Source organism: Alligator mississippiensis, chromosome 3 (genome assembly GCF_030867095.1).
Source record: "Alligator mississippiensis isolate rAllMis1 chromosome 3, rAllMis1, whole genome shotgun sequence".
Classification (NCBI taxonomy): domain Eukaryota; kingdom Metazoa; phylum Chordata; order Crocodylia; family Alligatoridae; genus Alligator; species Alligator mississippiensis.
Genome location: NC_081826.1, coordinates 135,920,396 through 135,935,481, shown reverse-complemented (window position 1 = coordinate 135,935,481; position 15,086 = coordinate 135,920,396). Strand labels below are relative to the sequence as shown.

Here is a 15,086-nt window from a genome sequence, read left to right as displayed (position 1 = left end):
AATCAAATTAAAAGACACATATTGGATGATGTTTTGAAAAGCTTTGTATAGACACCTGTTAACTCAGTCTAACAAAGCAAATACGTATTTGAAAAAGAGATGTGGCAAGATACAAGTAGTTTGCTAAATGATAAACAACACCTGTCAAAGACAGGCTGCATTATTTCAATCTACAGGATATCTTACTGTGGCTAAACAACCAGCATAAATACCTTCTCCCCATTCAGGTGATACTTAGCTTGGAGGTAAAAAGCATTTTTTTTTCCTTTTAGTAGTGTTAGAGCAGCGGTAGGCAATTATTTGGGCTGGAGGGCCCCTGAAGGAGTTTGGGTGAGCTGTTGCAGGCTGGGGGAGGGTGCTGACTCAGCCCAACATGGCAGCAGGGAAGGAGAGGGGGAATTGATCCTATCTGGCCCCAGGCCCATCCACCCTGCACCCATCACTGGGAGTGCTGGATGGAGACGATGGGCGAGTGAGGTGTCCATGAAACCAGCCTGGGCCCCCGCAGGCAGAGTGTCCTTGGCCTAGTAGATGTGATGGGGCTGCTAGCTAGAAGGGACTGGCATCTGGGAGTGGGACAGATGAGTGGAACCAGGGTTGGGATGAGGGGGTGATAATGTGGGGCCAGGGCAGAGCCACGATCCATTCCCTGCACATCCCTGCGATGGGCACCAGTTCCATGGGGGAAGGGAATGTAGCTGTGCTCTGGGACCAGCCCGAGGCCCACCCACCCACCTGTCCCACTCCCAGATGCTGGTTCCCGTCTGCCCGTGGCCTCATCCCATCCACCTGACCAAAGTATGCCCTGCCCATGAGAGTCCCAGGTTGGTCTCTATCAAAACCCAACCTTCCCTTTCTGTCCAGTGCCCCCAGAGGTGGGTGCCAGGCAGATAAGCCAGGGTGTCTGGGCAGCGGGGCTGGGTCCGGTAGCAGTGGGGACACTGGCAGTGAGAGCTGGGCGGAGTGAACAGCTGCTATGGGGGCTGCTGGGAAGCCAAGTCTGGCCACTGTGCTGCCCCTGCTATGCCACATGCCCAGGGGTGGTAGGGCCAGCTGCATGTGCCACAACCCAGGTTACCCATGTGGGCCCTATAGAATTCCCTGGTGAGCCAGATCTGACCCATGGGCCATATTTTGCCCACCCCTGTGATTCTATAGCCATGTTGATCCAGGAATTAAGCACAAGGCAAGGATTTCTAAGGGTGATATCTTTTACTGGACCAACTGGGAATAGAGTTAGACAAGCTTTTGAATGCTTTGTCTAAACTGGGAGATTAAGGCCCATCAAAAGGGAGAACGGTCATTATCACATTCTTGTTCTTCCAATAATCAGCTTCTTTTCTCCTGCTAATTGTTTGCCTGCTACACCTGGGAATTTCTCTGCTGCCTCTTCCAGCTGCTTTGGCCATGCCATGCTGTACTGGCTTTAACTCTTCAGACCTAAAGAGAAATGTCTTACATTTGAAAGCTTGTCTAACTCTATCCCAACCATCAGAAATGTAGGGATGTGGAAGGGTGCTGGAGCAAAATGGAAGTGGCAAAAGGGACTATGAAAGTAAATGCATAGCTGCCACTTTTTTGTTGCCTCCTTCCCCCAGGTCAGTACGCAGGATGGTTGCCCTTTTTGCCCCCCACTAATTATGCCAACTATACAGTTGATCCAATAAAAGATATCACCCTAAGAAATCCTTTTCTTTTTATCATTTTTACAGAGAAGAAATTGCAGGGCCGTAAAATTAAAACTGAAAAACCAAGACATACATAAATTAAAACATTGTGACTAACTGACTCCTATGTCTTTGTTTTGTTTTTTTGCAGGGAGGGTGGTGTTCTCCATAAGATGGGCTGGTCTATTTAAATCTAAATAAAGCACTTCAGGTACAATCCAGAAGTGGAGACTGCAGGCATCTAAAAATGGTACTTACACAAAGTGAATGCAGCTCAGTCCAAAAAATATATTGAGGAAACTCTGCCAAAGGTCACCAAATCCTGGAGGCACCTGAATTCTTTGATGCCTCCATTTAGGATTGCAAAATTCCATGGGCATGCATAGAACTGGCCCAGTCCAAGAGGCTTGTGTTTGACTCCTGTCCACTCTCCACTTAAGTCAGAACAAAGATGGGAACCTAGACACTCCCTATGTCCCTGGAGGGCCTGACCTGCTGGATGTGCTCTCAGGATAGCATTCTATTCTTTCCTGGTCATCAGAATGGCCATATTTGATGCTTACACATCCAGGGGTATTCTATTCCCTGATATGTAGCCCTTCACACAAGGACAATTACAGTCATGCCTGCTGAGTGTGTGCTGTAGCAACTATAACCCTGGACAAGTAAATTCCAAAAACACCCTATAAGTATTTTAAAAATGGCCACATAGATGACCAGGAAAAAATAGGCTCACTTAGGATGGCATTCTAATTCATATTGGCAGCACTGTCATGCCATACCCACAGGCACATTTGTTTTAAAAGGTTGTCATCACTTTTTATGTTACAGTCTGGTGGTTAGATTAGGCCTGGATTCAATGCCCTCTTCAGCCTGCTGGTGTTCAAAACGTCATCTTCTATCTCTGAGGAGAGTCCTCATCACCAGGCTACAGACTACATTGGGATGCTGGTATCCTGCCCCCTTTCCCATTTAGTGGGGCCACTTCGCAGAAAGGAATACAGAAATCATGAGGCCAGAAAGAAAACGAGGAAGTGGGTGCAGGACTATAGTTTAGCAGTGAGGTCTCTCTATTGGGACATGGTCAATTCTGGGTTCTAGTCTGCTCCATGGAACATTTATGTATTTTACACTGAAGAGTTATTGCATAAAAAACCAGAAATAATTCTGGGAGCAGGAACAAGGACCCAGATTTTAGCTGGGAATGGAGGGGAAGGGGGAGTATCCTAACCAGCAGGCTACAGACCTAGGCCTTCCTCTTACCTGCTCTTCTCCTCGCTGAATTACTCTTGCACTCTTAGCTGCCTTGAACTTCTCTTCAACTAGAAAGATGGCTCCATATACCCTTCTGTGTAATTTGTTTGTAAGGAGACATTCAAAAGGGCATTTTTATATGCACGTGCCACAGCGCACGCAGTTGTATAAGTGGCAAAATGTGCATCAGCGCACAGAAAATGGTGGTGGTCCGCTTTTGAGCTAGAACACCTTGAAGGTGTTTTAATTCAAAAGCACACCACTGCCATTTTCTGTGCGCTGATGTGCATTTCGCTGCTTATACAACTGCACAGATCTCCGGCATGTCCAAGAAAGAAAATGTATGTGTATAAATGCCTGTAGGCATTGGAGAATGAGTGTTTGAATCCCCTCAGGGTAGGGTGGCCACTGATGCATCCCCAGAATACAGAACATCCCCTTGTGAGGGCAGTCCCCCTCAGCCAATCTGTGATGAGGGGTGGTGTCACTGCCTCCTTGGTCAATTAGCAGCAAGGAGTGGGGCCACTGGGCCCCTTGGCCAATCAGCATCAAGGGGCAGGGCTACCATAAAAAGGCCACCTCCCACCCTCTTTTCCTAGTTGGGAATCCTACTCCTCTTGGCTGTGCACTGCTCTACCTCTAGGCACTGCCAATAGAATCATGAGGGCAAATGATTGACATGTATTTCCACCAATTAACTGAAAAATAGAACTTTTTGCAGTCTGTTCCTCATTCAGAAATGAACAGAGGACAAAAGATTTAAGTACAGGACGGTTTGGTATAAGCTGGACGAATGGCCACCCTGCCTCAGGCTGAGGAGGACCCAAAACCCAGGTCTCCAACTTCCTGGGAGAGTGTTCTGACCACTAATCCAGCAGGAACAAATATAGGCAAAACCAACACCGCCACAATGGAGGTTAGGCAAGAGTTTGATGCACAGCTGCTCAAAATAAGGCATTTCTGGTAATGCACAGAAGTCTAATTTTAGGTGTCCTAGGAACTTTGTGGCCCAAATTAGAGACACCAAATAAATGAAGGTGCCTCTAGGATTAGAAGCTTCTGAGTGGGATTTCCTGGATTGCTTTTCTTGGACTTAGATGCTTATGAACAACCTGAGTACCATTTTAGTCACCATAATGCCTCCACGGATTTTACCTGACATGCTTATTTTCTCAGTTATAGGAGTCAAACAGAATTGATTCAGCTGATTCACATCAAATCTCTCTGTGCTTTGTCCTGTGAATTTCATGATTTCTTTAAATTCATCCTGAGAGTGAAAAAAAATGTAAGGAAGCATGTTTGCTGTGCTGGTAAAATTATAAGTTCATTAAGATGTCACTAGCATCTGCAAACTTTTAGTAAATGTATTTCTTCATGACTTAGCACTTAATATTTCAAACTAAAATATAGATTTTTTGCAAGAAAGTTATAGATGTACTATAATAGATGCAATTTATAAACCTCATAATTGTAACATTAATTCTGTTAGTTTATTGCCCCACCATCTGCTTGCTGATTTCATAGCATGCCCACATACAGTGGCAGCGCTCAGACCTTATTGAATCAACAGGAAAATAAGGGTTTCTGGCAGGCCCCATGGGCCATGGTCCTGTGTGCCAGATCCAGTGCATGGGGCCTGATCCCAACATGTAGGTCCAGGGAGAGGTGATACAGTATCCCATGGCCACAATCCTGGCATATAGAGCTAGGTGGTAGGGAAGGGACAGGGGATGGGGTGGGGTCCCAGGGCCCAAAACCCAATATGCAGGAACAGGCAAAGGTGGCACATGGTCCAAGGCCCCAATCCAGGCAAATGGGGGCAGCATGGTCTAGATCTGGGTGCACATGCCTGATCCTGGGGGCACAGGTCTGATCTGGCCTGTGGACTAGCCCCACTCATTTGTCCTGCAGGGCAAAAAGTTGAGCACACTGCTTTATACACAGGTAGGTGCACCACTGCTTTATACCAATAGGCTATGCCTCTAGCAGCTCCCATGCTTTTTCCCAGGTGTCACTATCTTGAGGAGATTTTCTCATGCTTAGGTAGCAGAGAACTGTACAAACAAAACTGAACTTAGTGAAAGAATGATCCAACATTAAAGAAAAGCTGTAAAAGACTAGAGGACTTGGAAATCACCTGGGCTGCATGCAGCCATGTCTCACATACACCATAGAAAATGAAGTGTATTTTAGCCAGGTCTTCCTGACTATTAACTGCAAAGGCAAGAGCAAGTCAATGAAAAGATAATATCCATGACTTGCCTCAGAACCTCTGCTTTTGATTCAGGAACACACAGTGGAGTGAACCTAACCAATCTAAGCTAAACTGGAACTATTTACTCTTTCTTCTCTACACATTTTTGTTTCCTGATATAGCACACCATAGCTTAGCATCTACAAACATAGTATAGAGGAGACTGTGTTTGACTCACAAACGAAACCATGTAATAAAGGAAACGTGTCAAGGAGTGAAGTCAAGGACCAGATTTAATTTTACCTATTCGGTATGCAAGTGGACTTAGATGCTAAAGTGAAATTCTACTTCACCCTGCTTGAGTCCCAGAAAAACTGTCAGCAGGCCTTCCTCCTCACTGTTTTTGTGACTCAGTTTTAAAGGTCAGAGGAGGGAGTGTTACCAAAGTAGAAGTGATATGGATAGTCAAGGATTCAAACAGGGTAAAACAGAATTGCCTTTAGACACCCAAATCCACTTAGATCCCCAATAGATGGAATAGAATCTCGGCCGTGGCTAATACAATGCAGTGCTTTGCTGCCTGAGAAGGAGGAGGAAAGAAGGGAACTGAGTGAAGCAAGGCCTTCAGGCTGTTATGTAATCTCACACCAAGGATTTGGATCTATAAAACAGAGCGTGTATATGCACTCCTGACCCCAATGGTCACTGTTTTGCAGATGGTTCCCAGCTTGCAATGCTATGTCTTGCACTTTGAAGAGCGTGGGTCTGTACAGGCCTTCTCAAAAGGGAATATAAATTCATCCTGTCAGGTCTGTTGTAATTACAAAGGTCTCTGGTTCTGTGCCAGAAGTCAACCCCATTGTTGCAAGTGCTCATCCTTCATGCTTCTTGTCCCCAAAAGCTATCGATTCCCACTAAACTTTCACACAGACAACAAAAAGAATGGTTGGAATGAAATACGTCTTCTTACACTGCTCAGCCTCTGATTTCACACCCTGTTTTCTGAGTGGTGAATCATTCAGACAGCCAGACAGGTGTTTGCACTTAACCAGTCACATCAACCTTAAATTAGCATGTGAACTATCTGAAACTCAGCCACATACTCTACTCAACCGCTTCAAGTTCATCTTAATACAGTGGTCCCCCTCAAAATAAAAGATAAATAAGGCTGATCAAAAAACCTGCACACCACATGGCATAACAAGAGATTTTAAACCCTTTTAAGAACGACTTCTTAAGTATCACAAGCTGCTGGGCATCAAGCCATTATATTTTGACAACCTTCCACAAAATTGAGCTTAGAGTATCGAATGTAAGTGCCTATGGTGAGCAACTCACTGAATTCTTACAACAAAATAATTTATAGTCCCTGAATCTGTTTTTAAAAATCTGTGTTAAATGGGGAAAGTTTGCCAAAAGCTTTGTGACCACTTCATCAAGGCATGGAGACTCCATGTATCAAGTGTCTACAGGGTAGTGAAAGGCATGTAGATATATTTTACTCCTCTGTTAAGATGCAAAGAATGGTTCTAATTAACTCTGAATAAGAGGTTTCTCCTCCAAGATCTCCTAAGCTTTTATGAACACTTGGGCAGTCCTAAAGGCCATTTTCTGAAAACAGAGGGGGAATTTTTCTGGGTAGGGACCATTTTTTCTTTTCTGTTTATAAAGACCCAAGTGTAATTTTGAAGATAGTGGAAATATATAATAAATATCAATAATTCCCTTTCCAGTTATCCTAATCACTCTTTTTACCACAGACTATTGGGTTCAACTGTGTTCTCTCATATAGAAAATAATTCCCTCCATTTCAGGAATTACTAGATTGATTTCTTTAGCCTGTATGATGCACAAGGCCATAGCAGATTATGACTTCATCTGTGACTTAAAATAGGTTCAAAAGTTAATACTGTCATGTACCTGAGACCAAGGAGAGGAGTACCAGCTGCCTCGAGTATAACTCACTGCTGAGTAAATGGGGTGCTTAGGACACACAGCTAAAATGCAGTCTTTTTCCAGATCCAAGTTTGGTTTTTGCAGGTGGGAGCACTTTTTTGGAGCAAGGTCTCGGTATTTTCCAGAAACATACTTTTCTGTACATTTTAATAACCGTCTCTGAATTCCTTTTCCACATGTCACTGAACACTAAAAGAAAGACACGGGAAGTGAGATGTTATGGTAGCCTGTTGACAATCTTATATGGCAACTATAATTTTCTTACTCTCAAGAATATACAAGCAGCAGCATTTTTTCTGTGTAGTCTTAAGAGAAATATAAGTGTAGAGGACAGAACAAGGATTTGCAGTACCAAAACTTAATTTTTATTTTTGATAGTTTGTAGTTTTCATCTACTGTATGTTAAAGTACCAGAATATTGACAACTTTCTGTGGAGTATATTCTGCCAAACAGTTTTACATAAGAAAAAACCTTCCTTGGAATAACAGGAAGGAGAGAAAGGGAGCAGGGGGTTCTTCATATTATTGGAATATTAATAAACAAGTCATTAAAATCAGTTCATAATGCCTCAAAAAGGGTAGGCTGTTTTAAAATATGCTTTTTTGCAATATATATATACACACCACAATACCTCTGCACAGTGGTCACTGCCAAAAGTCAGTATTTGCCAACATATTCTATATAATAAGGATCTTTCATTAAAAGAATATGAAGTTTGCAAAGTCAAGTAACTCAAAAGTTAGGAAATGCCAGATTTAAAGTTGTTTGTGCAACATCAGTTTGGCCCTCTTTGCTATATACATCATAATCCCGTCTTTAGTTACGCAATCCCATACTATTTGTTTCCGTAGGACTTATGACTTTTTCAGTGCATACGATAAATGGTTCTCATTGACTTGGTAGTTATAATCAATATTTCATTTTAACTTCAGCATTCAGTGGTTCCTTTCTGCATGCCTCCCAAGCTTTGCACTTAATACAGAACTATTTATGTCCCTGTGGGCTTTTCTATGGCACTTATCATTTCAGCATGCAACACAAATACAAATCTGGGGTTTATTGCACTGGAACTGAAACCATTCTGCCAATACACTACTCCATCAGTTCAACCCCTCCTACCTCATTCCTATTTCTCTCTATCACATGGCACCACCGTGTACACATGCAGAGCTTCTCTCTGTCCCAGTATTTGTACTGTGCCCAAGCTCCATTCCCAATATTTCCATTTCCTTTCAGCTGTCCTAGACTATTCTTTCTCATTCCTCCATACCCTATGTCTTAGTCTTTTTCTCTGTCCAACCTCCTACCCCTTCTGCATTGCAGTCTAACTGTTTCCCCTTGCTCTTCCTCCAGCTGTCTTGCACCTGCATCTGGCACTACAGAGATCTCTAAAAGCCAAGAGGAGAAAATGCAGAGGAAGTCCTACTTAGCCTTGGTATGAAGTATTCCGAGTCTCTTTGAGCAGATGGGCAGGTGTTCGAGCTGACTGCCACAAAAGATCTATGAAGTGAATGAAGCATCCATAGTGCATGGATTTGGATAATTTAACTGTCAAATGATAAAAAGCTTCACCTGGCCAAGAGGTGATTTATGAACACTTGCAACTTGAAGCAATTCAGATTGGAATTTTACAGAGACACCAAAAGGCATATTCATGATGTCAGAGTGACGTTTCCCTGCCAAATTTCATATTCTGCTCCAAAACATACAGGACAAACAATTACATTTGTCAGGAATTGATAACATGGGCAAAACAATTGGTTTCTCTCATTTCATTCTTAGAAATGGCCACACTGGTTCTGCTGAAATTTTCCACAAAATTCGGCCAGAGGCAGACGTTCAGCATGGAAAATTTCAGTTCAATCCGGCATGTTAAAATCCTGAAAACAGGGTTACATCAGGAAAAGTGTTAGGCAATCATAGCTATAGGTGTTGTTATCAATGCTAACAAAGGCAATGGCCCAGTGAAACAGTCTTGTTTGTCAGCTAGCATAGTGTGTTAATTACTGGGAAATGCTGACCACTGTATTTTCATTACCAGTAAACTTTCCTTATGGATCTTCCTTATACGCCTATGTACTGCACTATGGAATACCAATTCCTGCAGACTCAACACAGCCAAATTCTTTCAAAGTAATGGTAATTTTGTCTATGAAACATAGGATTTGGCATTGTGTAAATAAATAAATACTATAACATTGTGACGATAATCCTTTGGAGGTTCCTTATAAATGTTTCAGTGTCCTTGTCACTAATGTTGCACAGCGAAAGTGGGGTTGGGGGGGAGACGTTGTAGGTTCTTATCATGCTAGTACTAGCTAGCAATTGATTAGAGCAGGTCATTTACCACATACGCTTAAAAAAATTCAGTCCTCCTACAGATTTGAACTACACATTCTTTAAAAAATTTTTTACAAGGGCAATGAGATAGTATTGCCTACCTCTGACCACGTGGACACAAACCACTGCAGCTTCTTCTGTTTGTGGCAGCGCTTGAGGAGACAAGCTTCCTGAGTTTTTGGTTTCAGTTCTGTTGTACAAGCAGCATCAGTCAAAATCTGAGCCCGGGGAGAGGGATTTGTGCTCTTACAGACAACTGTTCTTTTCCTCCATCCTTTTCCACATGTTCGTGAACACTAGAGATGGGAAACAGGCTGTATTTGCTTGTGATTATATTAACAAGTTAATTGTGAGGGAGTATGAGGATCAACATGGGCACAAGGTGTGTCTACATGAGCTGCCCACTGCACACTATGCAAGTACTAAATGACTGTGCAGTAACCAGCATTACGGCATAGTACCATCGCCACATGGTTTTTCCCCGATGCTACTGCGCAGTACCAATGAGCTACTATGCAGTACCATTGCCACATGGTTAGTGCTCAGCAACATTACTGCGTGGTAGCAACAAGCTATCATGCAGTAGCTCATTGCTACTGTGCCGTAGCATCTCCTGTAGATGCGCCCACAGAGACTTAACTTCCCCACTACCAAAAGTGGTCTTTACAGCCATAATTGGGACACATAGGTGGGATATTTGGGAAAGCTTACACTACAGCTAAGTGCATTATATTCTGTGCTTGCAGAGAGTGTCAGTCTCCAGGTGCCAAGTCCAGCAACTGGTGAGAGCAATAAATAAGCATGTATTATATTTTAAAAGGCAGTAAAACAAGCTGAAGATTTTTTTACACTTTAATTTCCAATCAATTTTACACGGGATTGCTCAGATCCTACAGTGGTAGACAGCAGCATAAACCTAAGAAAGGATGGGAATAATACTTGATGGGAAAGGAAGAAATAATATATGCTCCCACTGATCACAAAGCCAGTTATGGTGGAACTGCTAGCCTTGCTCCTCTTCAGGAGTAGGAACAGAGGTCTTTACTCAGAGGAGTACAGATTATACTCAGAGAACTATATATCATAGTGACTATATATAAGAGTAATCCATGTATAAATGTTTAATGCATTAAATCTTGGCATAGAACAGAGACAAAAACTCATTCTGTATATTCAAAAGTGATTAGCTAGTCCACAAGTACATTGCTAGCTGTACTACTCACCACTCAAGTTAATCCTGTGTTCTTACCTCTGACCAGGGCCCCACACTCCAAGCAGGTGAACAACTCTGAGTATTGCAAATCTGCCTGCTGACCGGAGCAGGCACTGGACAGAAAGAATATGACACGGGCTCTGGCTTGTAGCGGATTCTTTGAACACACCGTATTTGTCTGAGTTGCTCTCCTGTTCCACAAGTCAGACTGCACTCACTCCAGTTGCCAACAGACCAACTAGAAAAAAGGTTTATTGAAATGTAATCAGCTAGTACCATCTCCATGTGTTCATTCATAGGTTGATTTTTTCCTTTAGTCTTTTGTCAGAAAGAAATTAAAAGAATTGAAAAGCAGGAATGGAATAAAACACTAAAAAAAATAAGTACTCTCCAAAATCAAAAGAGCCACGGATGTTTGTCTTGTGATATTCAGGTTGATCTACAACAAATGAAAAGTGTGCATATGCTAGAGATGTTCCAAAAGCAGTATCTAAAACAATGGTTCTCAACCTTGTTAGACTCAAGGCACCTCACTGAAAGTGCCAGCTCTTAGTTTTCATTCTTTTTTTTGACTAAATAAACATGCTAGAGCAATTCTTTTGTTGCAAAGAACTCAGAATGTTTTTAACACTATGGATTCCTATTTGAACTCTCTGATTTATCTTGTGAAATCTGTTTGCACATCTAAATGTGCTGACATTGTGTGACACCCTGAGACACCCTTGAAAGTATCTCAAGGCATCCCAGGTTGAGAATCACTGGTCTACAATCTTGGGAAATTTGACCTCAGCTGATTATGAACACACTCTGTGATCATTCTGGCTCATTCTCATTTGCTTTTTGAAGTTTGTAACATCAGATTGTGGCATGGCATAGCAACTTCACTAATATTAGTCTCATCTGTGCAGTTCTAATCCATGTACACCCTTTTTTTTTCCATTAACTGTTTTTTAGGAATTCGAGAATGGCTGACCAGAATCACATTTAGGTAGCCTACGTCCACTTACATGCCTAATAGATGGAATAAAATCTGGCCCTTTATGTTTTACATTAGTGATGGTTTTACTTCTGTCTGTTTTCCCTGTATTTATTCTCTGTTTCCCAAAAATTTCAACCTCTACAAGCCTTTTCTAACCAAAAATCTAGTTTGATCTTTCTATCACTACTATTTTAACCCATCCTAGCTATGCCAATCCCCTGCTTTCCATTCCAATTGGCTATACATCAATGTTCCCCTTTCCTAAATGGAAGACATTTGTACCTAGAATCCTGGATGGGCCAAAAAGACTCTTGGCTACAGAGTCAAAAGAACCCTGTCCACAAGGACTCCACTCCACAAACCAGTATAAATCAGCACAAGTGGCCTGATTGATAGGATGCATTTCTGCATCATCACACAATCCATTATGATGACCTAAATGTGAAAAGTGGCAGAACATTTGCTGCCTCAGCTGCAGTTTTGCTTGGTTTTTATTGAGCCCACAACAAATGGGCATGGACAAAGAGAAAAAAAAAGTTAGCCAAGTATTACATCATTTTCAGAGTCTCTTGGCACCATGGAGCTTATCCCACACCACCAGTATTTTCATCAAATTAAGTCAACCATCAACAAGGAATTCTTGTTGTCTAAATCACCCCACCAGATAAACACTTCGTGTTCTTCATTGTGTTTCATGCTAGCTTAGACAGGGATTTAATGTGGAGGCTTGCATTTCCTGTTACAACATTTTTATGCATCATTTCCCAATGGCTATTAGCTGTTTTCAAATATAGTTAGTTGCATGGCTTTCCTGTTCTCTTTTGATATTGATAATTTTTTTGTACTAAACAAAAATGTTTCCAGTATACTGTTTCCTTTAAAAATTAATACTCCGGATGTCAGTCTTTGATGTAGATGCAGTATTTTGTAACAAAGATGTGATGCTCACAGACACATCCTGTATTTATATATTTCAGAGGACGTTATTAAAGCAGCGACAAGTTAGAAGGTGGTATAAACGTGTTCTAACTGATAGAAGCAAAATTAATTTAGAGACTACATTTTATCTTCACTGATTCTCATCTTGAAGGAGTTTGCTCAGTTCACGGGAGAGTTTGGTACTTGAGAAATACACACCCTTCCCTAGTCATAATTAACATGGTTAAAATAGACTCTCTCAATGCTACTACATTTGTATCAAACACAATCCCTATAATCCCCATAATTGCCTACACAGCCTACTAGGTCCATGACATGTAGTACTCTTCACTGTATATGGGGGAATTCCTTACTGAAAAACATCCTATAGAATTTAATAGAGATCTAAAAGTCTGTCTCTATTAAACAGATGCTATTTCTTTTAAACTAAAACATTTCACAGGGACCAAAAGACTGTGTAGACAAATTTTAATTAAGTTTATAGCATTTAATGAGGAATTATAGCTGTAGATTGGCTTAAAAATTCCAAAAATAAGGACATAATTTCTACTAAATGCTTAAGGGATTTCCCCAAGGATGTGCACCTGCACATCACTTTTTTGAAACAAAATGCTTCATGTGCAAAGTCAATGATGTTATTTACTTTCACAGTACAAAACTTGGTTTTGCTGAGTTGAAGTACAACAGACATGATGTTCCAAATAGAGGTGTCAGCAACTTAAATAACACATTTGTGTGTCATTTCAGCCTATTTAGAGAAACATACATAAACAAAAATACCTGAAATTAGCCTGGGTTTCTTGTATTTGCAGAAAACGGGAGTTCTATCCAGTCATTTGAGAAAGTATAATACTCATTTTTCCAGCAGTTTCAATTCTGAAGAGCTTTGGTTATTGTAGGCCTCTTTAAGAGAGAAACAGGTGGAATTGCTGTTCCTCGCCTTTGTGTCACCATAAAAAAAGATTATAGTTTCACAAAGCAAAAGCAAATGGACATCCATACCCTTTTTCATACCACAAATGCCCAGATTTGTAGCCACAACAGAAGGTAGTAATAATTTATGCTGCTTTACTGCAGCAGACACCTATCTGGCGAGAGAGCACAGACAACCCAGAGCTGCCTTCATTCTCCAGCCACTCCGAGTAGGACCCTGGGGGCTTGAAGGGCCTCATCTTGTACAGAATATTGCACCCCAGTAATTTCTGCACAGAACTGGGTCCTTCAAGCCCTGGGGGAGGCTGCCAGGTTTTCCCCGCTCACCGGGATGTGCCCTCAGGATCTCCAGGGCATGTCTGGGTAAGCAGGGAAAATCAGGCAAGCTCTCCCAGGGCTCAAGGAGCCCAATCTTGCAAAAAAAAATAAATAAAAATTCCTGGGGTACATAGAACCAGGCCCCTCAACCCCAGCAGAACACATCGCCTATTGTCCTGCAGCATCAAGAGGCAGGACAACAGGTGATGTGTGTTTTGCCCTATGAAGCAGATCAGCTGTGCCACGACACATCCCAGCACAGCTGATCCATTTCATTTGCTGATATCGATTTCTAGCCCAAGGCAATTTCAGATGTTTTTTGTTATAGACAGTCTCAATATCTTAACTCCATGTTTAAGATCCATGGGACACTGTTCCTTGGAAAATGTGACTCCTCTCTAAATAGAACCAGGCAATCCATAATACATCTAGCTTTTGCCAAAGGATTTCCTTTTCTGACACAGAATTAGGAAAAAAAAATACATGAATACTTTTTGCCAGACTAAATCAGAGCATTGGCCCATCAGATGCAACATCCTGCCTTGGGCCTCAGAGTGCATCTCGTGCTTCAAAAAACAAACAACATGAAGTGTTACTGCTCAGATATGCACAAGGTTCTGGTTCAAACAATATGTTCAGCAGCAGCTAACCCAACAGGGTTTGCTACCAGTTCAATCGAGCACCCTCCTCAGAAATCCATTACTTTTATTCAAATGTATAGAAATTTGTGTGCGCCACTGCAGCTGCCTTGCAGGGCTCCACATACTGATAGTTTTGTAAAAAGAAAAACTTAAAGACTAGCTGAGCAGCAGCACTTTGCACTGCCACATACGAGAGTGAGGTTTGAACTTAGAACTTCGTCAGAGTTGTGAATACACTGAGAGCACTAGTCTAACTGAAGAAGGAAGATGGAATCTCCTCCAAGCCTCCTTGGTCAGAAGTTAGTGAGATTAAAGTAGAGGTAAAATGGAAGATTCAGGACACTGCAATGAAAGAAGAGAATTCCCAGAGACAGAGAGGAACTTTCATTTGATTTAAGGTAATAATGGACCCATTTAGATTAGATAAGGATTCAAGAATAGTTAGTTCAAGCACAGTTTGAACAGTAGAACATACTGAATTTAAAAAGAGTTAATGTAGAGCAGTGGTCACCAACCCAGGGATCGTGATTGACCGGTTGATCCCTGAGCCTCTTTAGGTCAACCCTGGACTGGTGGGACAGCTGTGCGTGCATGCATGCATGCATGCACCCGCTGCCTCCAGCCCCAGCAGGTCAATCTGTGGGGGAGGGA

General features: G+C 42.0%; 1 protein-coding gene across 4 annotated transcripts in view; it reads right to left on the bottom strand.

The window, feature by feature from the left end:
• Positions 1-15,086, bottom strand: part of ADAMTS16 (ADAM metallopeptidase with thrombospondin type 1 motif 16) — a 190,088-nt gene that overhangs the window by 8,313 nt on the left and 166,689 nt on the right. For 2 of the 4 annotated variants that reach the window (XM_019491134.2, XM_019491132.2), the window contains exons 19-21: positions 10,662-10,863; positions 9,514-9,708; positions 7,036-7,260 (exon numbers count right to left, since the gene is read on the bottom strand). In XM_019491134.2, coding sequence (XP_019346679.1) covers positions 7,036-7,260; positions 9,514-9,708; positions 10,662-10,863 — 622 coding nt within the window. Of the gene's footprint in view, positions 1-4,076; positions 4,189-7,035; positions 7,261-9,513; positions 9,709-10,661; positions 10,864-15,086 lie in introns of all 4 variants that reach the window. The other 2 variants (XM_019491133.2, XM_019491135.2) reach the window with 2 other exon arrangements.